The 13,797-nt window shown below is 71.4% G+C and overlaps 1 protein-coding gene across 1 annotated transcript; it reads right to left on the reverse strand.

Moving 5' to 3' along the window:
- Positions 1 to 1,665: 1,665 nt before the first annotated feature.
- On the reverse strand, positions 1,666 to 8,466 carry SSTR5 (somatostatin receptor 5). The gene is made up of 2 exons (XM_051828575.2): positions 8,415 to 8,466; positions 1,666 to 3,662 (listed from the first exon to the last, which is right to left on the reverse strand). The coding sequence occupies exon 2, from the start codon at positions 3,626 to 3,628 to the stop codon at positions 2,516 to 2,518; it is 1,113 nt and encodes a 370-aa protein (XP_051684535.1). The 5' UTR covers positions 3,629 to 3,662; positions 8,415 to 8,466; the 3' UTR covers positions 1,666 to 2,515.
- Between the last annotated feature and the right edge of the window lie 5,331 nt (positions 8,467 to 13,797).

Below are 13,797 nucleotides of genomic sequence, written 5' to 3' on the forward strand. Positions count from 1 at the left end.
AGCCCTCGGCCCGGGCTCAGCTCTGCTCGCCGTCACCGTGTCCAGTCCCCCCCCCAGCCAGGATCAACCCCTGGAGGCAGGGCGGGGGCCCTGCACCTGCTGCTGTCCCCGCCCCGCCCCTCCCCCCAAGCTATCACACACGCTGTTCCCTGTCTGGGATGCTCCCCCCAGCTGGGATCCTCGGGACCCAACCCCACGTGGGCACACAGCACGTGGACCCACCATCTGTTCTCGGGCTCCGCCTGGCTGGGGCTGTGGCTGGGAAGACAGAGGCCCGGGCCCAGCCGCGGGGCAACCTCTGAGCTCCCCGTGTGGGGGCTGCTGGGGACCCCGAAGAGGAGGCCACGTGGTGGGGAGGGCGGTGTGGGGACGTATGTGGCCCTGATGAAGATGGCCGTGGGTCAGGCGGCCTGCACGTGGCTGGGGAGCCTGGAGGGTGGGCGGGGGAGCAGGCCCTGGGCCAGGTCTGCAGCACGTTCGGGGCTCCAGGCTGCAGGGGGCGGGGGCTCAGTTCCCGACACTGCCCTAGCACGCCGCCACATGGGGCGTGGTCAGCATCTTCTATGGCCTCCCCGGGTGGGTCTTCCAAGCTGCTGGCTGCCAGGGAGGAGGGGGCCTTGGTGAGGCGAGGAAATGGGGGGCAGAGAACCCAAGGACCCCCACCCCCACCCCTATGGGTCCCACAGCCAGGGCCACAGCAGGGCAGCACACAGACACATGTGTGCACACACAGGCACAGGTGTGCACACACAGACACAGATACGCACACACAGACACAGGTGTGCACACACAGACACAGATACGCACACACAGACACAGGTATGCACACAGACACATAAACGCACACACAGGCACAGGTGTGCACACACAGACACAGGCATGCACACACACAGGTACGCACACACAGACACAGGTACACACACAGACACAGGTGTGCACACACACAGGTACGCACACACAGGCACATGTATGCACACACAGGTATGCACAGACACAGGTACACACACAGACACATGTGCACACACAGACACGGGCATGCACACAGACACATGTGTGCACACACAGACACATGTGTGCACACACAAACACATATACGCACACACAGGCACATGTACGCACACAGACACATGTGTGCACACAGACACAGGTATGCACACACAGACACATGTGTGCACACACAGACACAGGTATGCGCACACAGGCGCACACGGGTGCTGCTGGCCTCTGCACCCCTGCAGGGCACTGCTGGCGGCCAGGTCCTGGGTGACAGGCACACTGGATGTCAGATCAATCAGGAGGAATTGATCCGGGCGGATTTCCGAGCCATCTGCTTGTTCCTCAAAGCATCTGAGCGGAGGGACGTTGTGTTCAGTCTCCGGGCAGGGAGCAGGCAGACCAGAGTCCCCTGGCCTGGGCCCCCGGGATGCCGGTCCCTGCGGGGGAGCCTCAGACACGGCCTCGTGGAGACCCCATGCCCACAGGGCCCAGAGCTGGAGGGGTGGGCTCCTGGGGACAGCGCCCCCTGGGCCCCGTGCCACCCCGGTCGTTGGCCCTGTCCCCCCCGCCGCCGTCACTGGCTACAGGCAGGGGTGTGGCCTTGTCTGGCGCTGCCCAGGCCGGGGCGGGAGGGTGTCTGCTTTGCTGCCCTCGGCTCCGGGAGCAGTGTTTGCTTTGGGAAAGAATCAAACATTTATTTCCAAGTCGTCCAGGGAGCAGGTTGTCCAGCTCGCAGGCTCTCCTCACACCTGCGTCCGGGGTCAGTGCTGAGGCCAGCACTGGGCAGCGACCCTGTTTGTCCTCCTGGGGGCACCGGGCAGACCACAGACGCTCGAGCGGGGCCTCTGGGGCCAGGCCCAGAAGGCTCGGGCACACAGGCGCGGGGCAGCGGGGCTGGGGACGCAGGACTCCTCGGGGGCCCTGCGTCTGCTCCCTATACAGACACAGCCCTCGGCCGCCCCAATCTGCCCGTACCCCCAGCCGCTGTCCCGAAGCAGGAGACAGTGCCCTGCCCTCCACACGCCCCCCGCCCCCGCCGGCTGGACCTCAGCAGAAGTGAGGCCTCCTGTACGTCCCCACTCGCCCTGCCCCACCGCCCCTCACCCACCGGGCACTCAGACGCAGGTGGGGGCTGAGCCAAGCGGGGAGCCCCCTCCCAGGGCGGCACTGGTGCTGGCCAGGGATGCACAGCCGCCGTGTGCAGGACGCCCAGTCGCACCTCATGTCCCAGCAGACGGCTCCCCTCTGGGCGTCCTTCTCCTGGATCCAGAGGCCCGGGCTGGGGGTGGGAGGGGAGGGTGGAGACACCCTGGGGAGAGCCCGTCACAACCCCCACCTTCCCGGCCCGAGAGCAGGCTGAGGGCGCTGCCCCTCACGGCCTGGTCCGGGAACCCCCTCCACACGGCATCCAGGCTCGCGGGCCCCAGGCCGGGGGCAGCTCAGCCCCTACGTCCCGGGGTGGGGGGCGCAGGCAGGAGACAGGGCAGCGCCCACCATGGGCTCCAGGCCGCCATGGCCATCACAGCCTGCTGGTCTGCATGAGCCCGTTGGCCTCTGGGCCAGGGGCGGGCAGCGTGGCCTCCCGCGGCCGCGCGCCCTTCTCCACGGGGTCCGCGTCCTCGGCGCCGTAGCCCCTGTGGAGGCACAGAACCTTCCGGAAGCTCTGGCGGAAGTTGTCGGAGAGGAAGCCGTAGAGCACGGGGTTGGCGCAGCTGTTGGCGTAGGACAGCACGACCACGGAGAAGTAGAGGCCGGCGGAGGCGGGGCCCTCGGGCAGCGTCACGGCCAGGTTCACGATGTTGAGCAGGAAGAAGGGCAGCCAGCAGCCCACGAACACCAGCACCACCACCACCACCATGCGCGTGAGCCGGCGCTCTGAGCGCCGCCGCCGCGGGCAGCCCGCCCGCACGCCCGACGCCTTGACCTTGACCACGATGAGCAGGTAGCACAGGCAGATGACCAGCAGCGGCCCGAAGAAGCCCAGCACGGACGTGTAGGCGATGAACGCGGCGCCCCACAGCCCCACGGGCTCCGGCCAGCTCAGGTTGCAGGTGCCCCAGCCCTCCTGCACCTCGGCGAACAGCGGCAGCGGCAGGGACATGAGCAGCGAGAAGGCCCAGACGGCGGCGCTGGCCAGCTTGGCCACCTGCGGGCGGCGCCAGCGGGCCGAGCGCAGCGGGTGCACCACGGCCAGGTAGCGGTCGACGCTCATGACGGTCAGGCAGAAGATGCTGGTGAACTGGTTGATGCCGTCCAGTGTCATGACCAGGCGGCACAGGAAGGGGCCAAAGGGCCAGTAGGAGACGGCGTTCTGCGTGGCCAGGAAGGGCAGCCCCAGCATGAGCAGCACGTCGGCCACGGCCAGGTTCAGGATGTACACGTTGGTGACCGTGGCCATCTTGGCGTGGCGCAGGACCACGTAAATGACCAGCGTGTTGCCGCCCAGCCCCACGGCGCACACCAGCAGGTACAGCACGGGCACCAGCACCGCCCGCACCCCGGCCGAGGGCGCCAGCCCCGCCAGTGTCCCGTTGTGGCTGCCTGCAGGGGCGGCCACCGAGGAGGAAGAGGAGGGGGAGGGGGAGGAGGCGTTCCAGCCCGGTGCGGCGGCGGCCGGGAACAGAGGCTCCATGGCGGCCCTGGGGCCAGCGCCAGCCCGCGTCTGTCTGCAAGAGAACAGGGCGGGGCGGGGCGGTGAGGGGAGCGTCCGCCCAGGCCCCGCGGCCCCCGCCCAGCGGCCAGCGGGGTTAGTCGCGCTCAGCTTGGCTCGGCCGGGAATCACATTAAGCAAATTGTCTGGAAAGCGATCCAGGAGAGGAAGGAGCCCTGGCCCGCCGGGACGGGGGCAGCGGGCCGGGCCGCCAGCCCAGACGGAAGCCGTCTGTCCGTGCGAGGTGGCTGCCCGGCGACTGCCCCTCCCCGCGGCTCCTCGGAGCCCTGCGGGGAAGGGGCCCAGGACCAGCAGGTGCCAGCACCCGGGGGCCCACGAAGCACGGGCAGAGGGGACGGGTAGGACAGTGTGGGACAGCCCTGAACCAGCCGGCCCCCCGGGGTGCCCAGCTGTGCCAGCTGCGGTGGCCCCGCCAGCGTCTCCGGCCTCCAGGGCATGTGTCCACGCCCCCCGCAGGCCCTGCTCCAGGGCACGTGACCCTGGGCTATGGGACCAGGGGACAGCAGGACAGGGGAGGTCGTCACAGCTTCCGGGGCGCAGGTGGACACTGCTCTGGGGCACTGGCCGGGGCGGGATCCGACCCCACATGAGACGTCTCTCAGGCCCCTGGCAGACAAGGTCCCTCCCACCCCAGGCGGGCAGCAGCGAACACAAAGGAACACGTGCAGCACATGCGGGGGGGGGGCCGCGGGGGGCGGGGCGGACGGGGTGTCCCCCCAACAGGGACAAAGGGGAAAGAGGCAGACGCAGAGGCGCCACGGGCCCGGGAGAGAGTGGTGAGGTCGCGCCCATCACAAGTGGTGCGTCAGAGGTCACGTGTGCCAGAGGTCGCGCCCCTCAGATGGGGGTCACGTGTGTCAGAGGTCCTTCCTGTCAGACGGGGGTCATGTGTGTCACAGGTTGCGCCCCTCAGATGGTGGTCACGTGTCAGAGGTCACACCCCTCAGATGGGGGTCATGTGTGTCAGGTTGCACCACTCAGAGACAGAGGTCACGAGTGTTGGAGGTCGCGCCCCTCAGAAAGGGGTCATGTGTGTCAGAGGACATTCCTGTCAGACGGGGGTCACGTGTGTCACAGGTCGTGCCCCTCAGACAGGGGTCATGTGTCAGAGGTCATGCCCCTTAGGAGTTATGAGTGTCAGAGGTCACACCCCTCAGACGGGGGTCACATATCACACCCCTCAGACAGGGTGATGAGTGTCTAAGGTCACGCCCCTCAGACGGGGGTCATGAGTGTCGGAGGTCATGCCCCTCAGATGGGGGTCACGTGTACCAGGTCACGTCCCTCAGATGGGGGTCACGTGTGCCAGGTTGCACCCCTCAGATGGGAATCACGTGTGCCAGGTTGCGCCCCTCAGACGGGAGTCACGTGTGCCAGGTCACGCCCCACAGATGGGGTCACGAGTGTTGGAGGTTACAACCCTCAGACGGGGGTCACGTGTCAGAGGTCATGCCCCTTAGGAGTCATGAGTGTCAGAGGTCACAACCCTCAGATGGGGGTCACATGTCAGGTCACGTCCCTCAGACGGGGTCATGAGTGTCGGAGGTCACGTCCCTCAGATGGGGGTCACGTGTGCCAGGCCGCGCGCCGCAGGCAGCTGTGACGCGGTGGGCACCCGTCTCAGCCACTGTGGGACTTGGCTGTCTGGAGCTCTCACGGAAACCGCGCAGGGCCCAGCCCAGGCTCGACCTCCCCACGGCAGCCGCCGCCCCCGCCCCCGCCCCGCTCCCGAGGGCTGCCCCGCGACACCCCTGCTCCCTGCTCCCTGGGAGCCTGCAGGGACGGCTCCGCGTCTGGGTGCCAGTGGGAGTGGGTGTGGCAGTGGGAGCGACCCGCGGACAGGCGCTCGGTCTCCAATGAATGAATGAATGAATGAATGTTTGAATCGCGCCACGCCGGGGTGCCTCAGGAGAGGCAGGGACGAGCTACTAGGACATAAACCCGGTTCCTAGGGGGACAGCGAGCAGGTGTCTTTCCTGAAAGTACAAACCTTGAGTGTGAAAAGTAGTCACTTGGACGAAGAAATACACAAGTCAGGCTCGGGAGGTGCACAGCGCCCGAGCAGCGGACAGGGCCTGAGCCGGCCGGGCAGACCTGGGGGCTGTGGGGGCCTGAGCCGGCAGACCTGGGGGCTGTGGGGGGCCGGGCAGACCTGGGGGCTGTGGGGGCCTGAGCCGGCAGACCTGGGGGCTGTGGGGGGCCGGGCAGACCTGGGGGCTGTGGGGGCCTGAGCCGGCAGACCTGGGGGCTGTGGGGGGCCGGGCAGACCTGGGGGCTGTGGGGGCCTGAGCCGGCCGGGCAGACCCGGGGGCTGTGGGGGCCTGAGCCGGCCGGGCAGACCCGGGGGCTGTGGGGGCCTGAGCCGGGCAGACCTGGGGGCTGTGGGGGCCTGAGCCGGCCGGGCAGACCTGGGGCTGTGGGGGCCTGAGCCGGCAGACCTGGGGGCTGTGGGGGGCCGGGCAGACCTGGGGGCTGTGGGGGCCTGAGCCGGCCGGGCAGACCTGGGGGCTGTGGGGGCCTGAGCGAGGCCTGGGCAGACCTGGGGTGGCTGTGGGGGCCTGAGAGGGGCAGGGCAGACCTGGGGAGGCTGTGGGGGGCCTGAGAGGGGCGGGGCAGACCTGGGGAGGCTGTGGGGGGCCTGAGAGGGGCGGGGCAGACCTGGGGAGGCTGTGGGGGGCCTGAGCCGGCCCTGGGGGGGCTGTGGGGGGCCGGGCAGACCTGGGGGCTGTGGGGGCCTGAGAGGGGCTGGGCAGACCTGGGGGGGGCTGTGGGGGGCTGGGCAGACCTGGGGAGGCCGTGGGGGCCTGAGCCGGGCAGACCTGGGGAGGCTGTGGGGGGCCTGAGAGGGGCTGGGCAGACCTGGGGGGCTGTGGGGGCCTCCCACAGGTGGGGTGAGACAAGATCTCTGCTTAAAAAGACGAGGTGGGAGTTGGGGGTGACCAACTTCCAGGCAACGCCCAGGAGTCCCCGTGGCCCTGGGCGAGGGGCGGGCAGGTCTGGCTGGAGCCTGCTCCCACAGGGGCCGCCGGGCGGAGGTGGGCAGAGCTGGCCCGGCACCCCACCCGCTCCGGGAGCACATGCGGTTCCAGCCCGGCTCTGCTCCCTGCTGCCGGGCGCCCTGGGCGGCAGCGCTGACGGCCCTGCCACTCCCGTGGGAGGCACCGGCTCGGGCTCTGGCCTGGCCCAGCTGTGACTGCAGTGGGCACTTGTGGGTGAACCAGGGACAGGAACTCTGTGTCCCTGTGCTCTCCAATAAACACAAAGCTCAGGGGAGAAACCAGAGTTCAGGGGTCTCAGATGAGGCCGAGCCGCCGGGTGGCTGTGCAGTGGGCAGGGGGCGGCGTGGGGGTCCAGGCAGACAGGACGCACGGCCCGAGGGGGGCTCCTCACGCAGGTCCTGGCACACGAGGCTGCCCAGGGGCAGAAGCTCCCGGCGCCCCGGCTCCACCGGCCAGGCCCTGGCTCCGCTGTCCAGGCCCCGGCTCCACCGGCCAGGCTCCTGCGGCTCTGAGACCTCAGGGCAACCGGGCCCAGGAACAGGTCTGCGGGGGGCACGGCCATGCGAGGGGGCCGCCGCACTCAGACGGGGCCCTGCACCTGTTTTCCGGGGGAGGGGCTTTTTGGCTGGGAGACAGCCCCCCCGCAGGGCTGTGCTCAGCCAGCAGGTCCCCCACACCCGCCCTGACACTCAGGACCCTGGGCTGCCCCCCCAACCCTCCTGGCACAACCCTTGTGTCCCTGAGCCTGGCTGCCGGGGGGGGGGGGGGGGCTGCCGAACCTGGGCAGGGGGCAGAGAGTGGGGCGGTGCCTGGAGTTCAAGGCACACCCCCCAGCGCCGCCCCTGGCTCTGGCCCCTCAAGAGGGCCCTGGGGGCAGGGCCAGCTGGGGCCCGGGCCACCCCTCCCCGCTGGCCTGGCAGGACAGCCCAGCCTGGAGAGGCTGAAGACGGCTCTCTGGGCCTAGCATCTCGCCCTGGGGCCCACACCCCACCAGGGGGCCACGCGGGGTCCCCGGGGAAGGTGGAGGGGATTCCTGCCTCAGACACCAGGCTCCACCCCACCCAAGGGCCTGGCCCAGGCCCCCTCCCGGAAAAGCCCCCTCCCGGCACAAGCCCACTGAGCGCTGCGGGGCTCACCTCTGGGTCGGAGCCATGGCAACCCCTAGCCCGTCCCCCACACCCCAGGGGCCCTCAGCAGCCTGTAGTCAGCGGCAGCACCCTCCCCACAAGGGGAAACTGAGGCAGGGGTGGGCTGGCCTGAGTACCCCAGCACCTCACAGCCCGTGCACTCTGGAAACCCCGGTCACCGTTTCAGACCCGAGGCCGGCCGCTGGTCCTCGCCGGGCCCCCCGCCCCCATATTCTCTCCCAAGACACCAGGGAACCACCGCTGCCTTCGGGTTGCTGGGCTCCGGGCCCCCAGGCAGCGCCAGGCGGCGAGCAGGCCCCCAGGACCCTGTGACGGTCCACAGCGCCCTCCCTTCCCGGGAGGGTTGCCCGGAAGTCGGGGGCTGCAGGGTGCAAGCGCCCTCCCGGCGGCCGGCAGAGCCGGCGGTCAGCGCACACCCGACCGCCTCGCGCCCAACCGCGGACGGCCCCCCCCCCCCCGCCCCACCGGACAACCTGCGGCGCTCGCCCTGGCCCCCGCTGCCCGCACCCTCCCCAGCCCTGGAATCCCCCCAGTCGGGCCACCGCTCAGGTCCCCGCGGTTCGGCCACGACCCCGCGCGCGCGAGGGCAGGGGCGCTCACCTGCGCGGCGGCCCGCGGAGCCGGTCGGGTGCTGCGCTCGCTCCGGGCGCCGGGCGCCTGCGGGGCGGGGCGCGTGGGGCGGGGGCGCCCGCGGGGCGGGGCGGGGCCGTGGGGCGGGGGCGCCTGCGGGGCGGGGCGGGGGCGCCTGCGGGGCGGGGCGGGGCCGTGGGGCGGGGGCGCCCGCGGGGGGGGCGGGGCCGTGGGGCGGGGGCGCCCGCGGGGCGGGGCGGGGCCGTGGGGCGGGGGCGCCTGCGGGGCGGGGCGGGGCCGTGGGGCGGGGGCGCCCGCGGGGGCCGGGGGCGGGGCCGTGGGGCGGGGGCGCCCGCGGGGGCCGGGGCCGGGGCCCGGGGGCGGGGCCCGGGAGCTTCACCTGCCTGGCGGCCCGCGGCGCCCAGACTCCGGAGTGCGTCGCGCTGGCTCCTCCTAACGGTCCAGGCCCCGGCGCGTACTCTTGCCGCCCGCCGGAGTCAGGGAAAATGGGGTGCGCCCGCCCCAGGAGAAGCACCGGGCACTCGGGCTTCTCGCGGATGAACAGGGGCTGTGCCGGGGACGGCGGTGGGGTTGGAGACCTCGGGCACCTGCCCGGCTCTGGCCCTCGCGGGGGTCTCGCTTTCCCGCCAGCTCTCTGGGGCTCCTGGGAGTACGCGGGGTTCAGCCGACACCTGCAGTGTGGGCAGGCGGCCCGGAGGGTGTGGACAGGAGCCGAGGGTGGGCAGGGAGAGACCGGCTGGGCGAGGCTGGGAGCTCCGGGCCAGGCCCTGGGGTGGTGCCCACGGGTGCTGGCGGCTCCCAGGAGGCTGGGTCCCTGGGGGGGTCTGTTGTGGGGGTCGGGGGCTTTCGGGGAATGGCGGCTCGTTGGTCCCTGGCTTCTTCCCTGCTGCCCGGCAGGGTGCGCAGTGCCTGCCCTGGAGCTGACGCTGCAGTGCCGGGGCCTCTGGCCTCTGACCTGGCCAGGGACAGGGGACAAGGGGACAACGGGACAAGGGGACAAGCAAGCCGAGGGCAGCTGCCCCCCACCCGGCCCCAGCAGCCCCCTGCAGCATCTGTGGACAAAATGGACGGCTCTGTCCACGGGCTCAGAACCCGCGGAGCCGACGGGGCCGGTTTGTAAAGGGGGCGTTTCCGACCGAGCAGTGGAGCTGGAGAGAGAAGCAGGCACACGGGCCCTGGGCGGCGAGCGGCGGGGGGCGGGAGTGGTGCCTGGAGCCGAGCCCCCTCTGCCTTGCTCTCTGGCCCCCAGCACAGCCAGAGGCCGGGGGTGGGGTGGGGAGATGGGGCAGACAGTGTCCAGCCGAGGCGGCTTTGCCGACAGCGGCGAGGCCACAGAGAGCAGACAGGAAGCTGTGGAGGCTGAGCAGACGCTGTGGGGGAGACCCTGTGCTGGGGGCCCCGGGGGTGACACTGCCCTGACCTCCTCAGCCCCCCACCCACGGAGGCCGCTCCCGGGCCAGGCCTGGAGGGCTGCCCCGGGAGAGTCACCCCTGCTCCCCAGCCAGGTCCCCAAGCCCCGTCCCCAGCCCACTCAACCTCGCCCACCAGGGGCTCCCTCCAACCTGCCGCTGCCTGCAGGTGCCTGGGCACAGCTGGCGCCTCCTGGGAATGCAGGAGGGACACGGCCCAGCAGCCTGCCCGGGCCCCTGAGACCGGAACCCCGGGAGCCCTGATGGCCAGAGGTGGCCCGGCTGCCCCGAGCCCCTCCCGCACCCCAGCCGGCAGGATCCAGCTAGGTGAAGTGGGCGGGACGCTCAGACAGTGCCGATGGGTGTGGCCCAGGAGCCATGGCAACGGGACAGTGGCCACATGGACTCCCTAGGGGGACCCCAGGCACTTCTCACGGGGACCCGTACCGTAGCCGTGACCCACAGGGGCCTGCGACACCCCAGGTGCAGCTGCCTGCTCTGAGACAAAGGCCGGTCCAGTGACCCCTGGACTTCAGCCCCAGGCTAGAGCACCCCAGAGGGAAGGAGGGGGTGTGGCCCTGTCCGGCCGCCTCCCGTCACCCACGACACGGCCTGGGGCTCGCCCACCTCCGTTTCTCCTGTGAATGCCCTCAGTTCAGATGACCCTTCCTCCAGGAAGCCCCTCTGGGTCTCGGCCGTCTCAGGGCCCAGCAGGCAACAGCTTCCTGGGGAACCCCTGCCCACGCCCCTGTGCACCCCTGCTGACGCCCCTGTGCACCCCTGCCCACACCCCTGTGCACCCCTGCTGACGCCCCTGTGCACCCCTGCCCACGCCCCTGTGCACCCCTGCCCACACCCCTGTGCACCCCTGCCCACGCCCCCAGAGCACCCCTGCCCACGCCCCCAGGGCACCCCTGCCCACGCCCACAGGGCACCCCTGCCCACACCCCTGTGCACCCCTGCCCACGCCCCCAGGATACCTCTGCCCACGCCCCCAGGACACCCTGCCCACAACCCCTGTGCACCCCTGCCCACACACCCAGGGCACCCCTGCCCATGTCCCTGTGCCCCCCTACCCATGACCCCAAGGCACCCTGCTCACAACCCCAGGACACCCCTGCCCACACCCCTGTGCACCCCTGCCCACGCCCCCAGGGCACCCCTGCCCACAACCCCAGGGCACCCCTGCCCACACCCCCAGGGCACCCCTGCCCACAACCCCAGGGCACCCCTGCCCACACCCCCAGGGCACCCATCCTCACGCCCCCAGGGCACCCCTGCCCACACCCCTGTGCACCCCTGCCCACACTCCCAGGGCACCCCTGCCCACACCCCAGGGCACCCCTGTCCACACCCCTGTGCACCCCTCCCCACACTCCCAGGGCACCCCTGCCCACACCCCAGGGCACCCCTGCCCACACCCCCAGGGCACCCATCCTCACGCCCCCAGGGCACCCCTGCCCACACCCCTGTGCACCCCTCCCCACACTCCCAGGGCACCCCTGCCCACAACCCCAGGGCACCCCTGCCCACACCCCCAGGGCACCCATCCTCACGCCCCCAGGGCACCCCTGCCCACACCCCTGTGCACCCCTGCCCACACTCCCAGGGCACCCCTGCCCACACCCCAGGGCACCCCTGTCCACACCCCTGTGCACCCCTCCCCACACTCCCAGGGCACCCCTGCCCACACCCCAGGGCACCCCTGTCCACACCCCTGTGCACCCCTCCCCACACTCCCAGGGCACCCCTGCCCACACCCCAGGGCACCCCTGCCCACACCCCTGTGCACGCCTGCCCAGGTGCCTCTCCACCCCCTACTGGGAAGAGGAGGCCAGCCTGTCTGGGACAGAGTGGTGAGCAGGTGGGGGACCTGCGGGGGAGGCTGTGGCCGGGGAACGAGGCAGGTGGGATCAGAGCCGCCCTGGCGGAGGCCGGGAGGCGGGAGGGCGCAGGCTGGGCCCCGCCGGGCTTGCTCCATAGCTTGCTCACTGGGCTCAGCCTGGCTGCCCCTGCGCGTGTCACCGAGGTTGGGCTGGGGCTCCCGGGGGGCTCCGGCCCCTCTGTCTCCTGACAAAGTGCTTAACCCATTCCTGGGACCCCTGCGTCCTGTGCCCCCTCTGCCCCGGACCCCAGCACCCCTTCCTCCCAGCTCCACACCTGGGCTCCCTATGCCAGGGCGGTGAAGGGAGGAGCAGGGAGGGTTGCGGGCACCCCCCACCCACGCTAGGGCACACGGGGGCCCCAGGGGGGCTGGGCTGTCCTCATGGCCCATGGCCACTGCCTCCAGTCCCTCCCTTGCCCGGCCCTGGTGCCGATATGGACGCTGGAGGGCAGGGGTGGGTGGCTCTGCCTGGCCTGGCCAGCTGGGTCCTGGGGATGCAGGCGTGGCCTCTGGCGCCATCTGGTGGACATGGTGGTCTGTGTGTGAGTCTCAGATCAGGAAGGGGGCGCCCAAGGCCAGGGGCGGGGCTGGGGTTGGGGGAGGGTGTGTGGGGGCTGCCCAGCGGCTCGTGGGGGCTGCCCAGCGCTCGTCCAGCCGTAGGTCTCCTGGACTAAGGCCGGGGCAGAGGCTGGGGAGCCGGGCATCCTGTGTCCCCCAGGGACCCTCCACAGCCGGGTCCCCTGCCCTCCACCCTCGCTGTCCATGTGCTGGGCAATCTGGGGTCGCGGGAGGCTGCCTGCCCTAGGCCTGCCCGGCCCTGGAAGGCAGGTGTCCTGAGACCCCAGGGCTCCACACTGTGGGTGCTTCCCTGACGACCTCTGGGCTGCCTGCCCCCAGCCCCGGGGCCAGCAGCGGGCAGCCACCTCCAGGCCCCTCCCTCCCCTCCTGACCGAGGGACATTCTGAAATGGCCCCCCTCTGTCCCCAGGGGACCCCAGCCCTGTGCGGGCCCCCTCAACCCCATCTGCCCGGCAGAGTCAGGCGGAACATTCCGGTGATGGCCACCAGGAGGCGCGCGTGCTGCTCACAGCGCCACACGCCCCCACCAAACTGTGCCTGGGGCCAGGATCCCGCCCAGCACTCAGGGTGTGGGTGGCGGCGGGGGGGGGGGGGCAGTGGGGGTCTTTGAGCCTCCTTTACGGGGTCAGCATTTCCCAAGCTGAACTCACTTCCCAGGTGTCCAGACTGAGACCGAGGCCTGAGGGCAGCTCTGGACATCCCTGGCCAGCACAGCCCCGCTGGACAGAGGCGCCCAACCGCGGGGGCAGGGGGCGGGCCCCTCCTGCCTCCCCCAGCCCCGGCCACGCTCTGCTGGCTTTGCTGCCCCAGTGAGTGGCCAGGGGACAGCCCCAGCCCACCAACAGCTGGCTGGCCACACCTGCCGCAGCAGCTGCTTCGAAATCCCCAAATCCCAGCAAACCGGCCGCTGGGCCCTGCCTTGGCCGCATGGTGGGCCTGTCCTGCCCTGAACCGGCTGTCGGGGACAGCGGCCAGGTGGGCAGGCCTGTGGTGGGGGCCCAGCCCTCTGGAGCAGTCATGGGAGGGTCTGGGCACGGCTCTCAGGGAACGGCCCCCTGGGGCTGCTGGGACTTGGAGCCCCCGGGCTCCCAGGGGAAGGGCCACCCGGACAGGCCTGGCCCTCCCGCCACGGGGCCCTGAGGGCTGAGGGCAGCGCTGGACAGCGGTGTGGGGGCCGGAGCTTGGCCTCTGTGGAGGCTCCTGGGCCGCGGCTGAGCGGCGCTGGGCACTCCTGGGGAGCCCGGGCAGCCCCGACGGCGCGTGACGCCCTGTCGCCCAGCTGCAGGAGATCAGGCCGTGTGCTCAGGGCTTCCTTCTGCGTGTGGCACGACCCCCTCCGTCCAGGGCGCGAGGTGTGGGAGTCTCTGCCCAGCGGGAGACTCCCTGCGGGGCTGGGGCCGGCCATGACTGCTGGGGTCTGGTGGGGCGCGGGGCCAGGGGTCGGAAGCCCCTGGCCGCCCCACGCTGGCCCCCAGCCCTCTCCCTCCCACCCCCTCGGTTCCCTCCAGCTTCGGCAGCAG

This window comes from Oryctolagus cuniculus, chromosome 19, assembly GCF_964237555.1.
Source record: "Oryctolagus cuniculus chromosome 19, mOryCun1.1, whole genome shotgun sequence".
Taxonomy (NCBI): domain Eukaryota; kingdom Metazoa; phylum Chordata; class Mammalia; order Lagomorpha; family Leporidae; genus Oryctolagus; species Oryctolagus cuniculus.

Excerpts from the sequence above, each read along its gene's own strand:
- SSTR5 (XM_051828575.2), bottom strand. The coding sequence starts at position 3,628 with ATGGAGCCTCTGTTCCCGGCCGCCGCCGCACCGGGCTGGAACGCCTCC.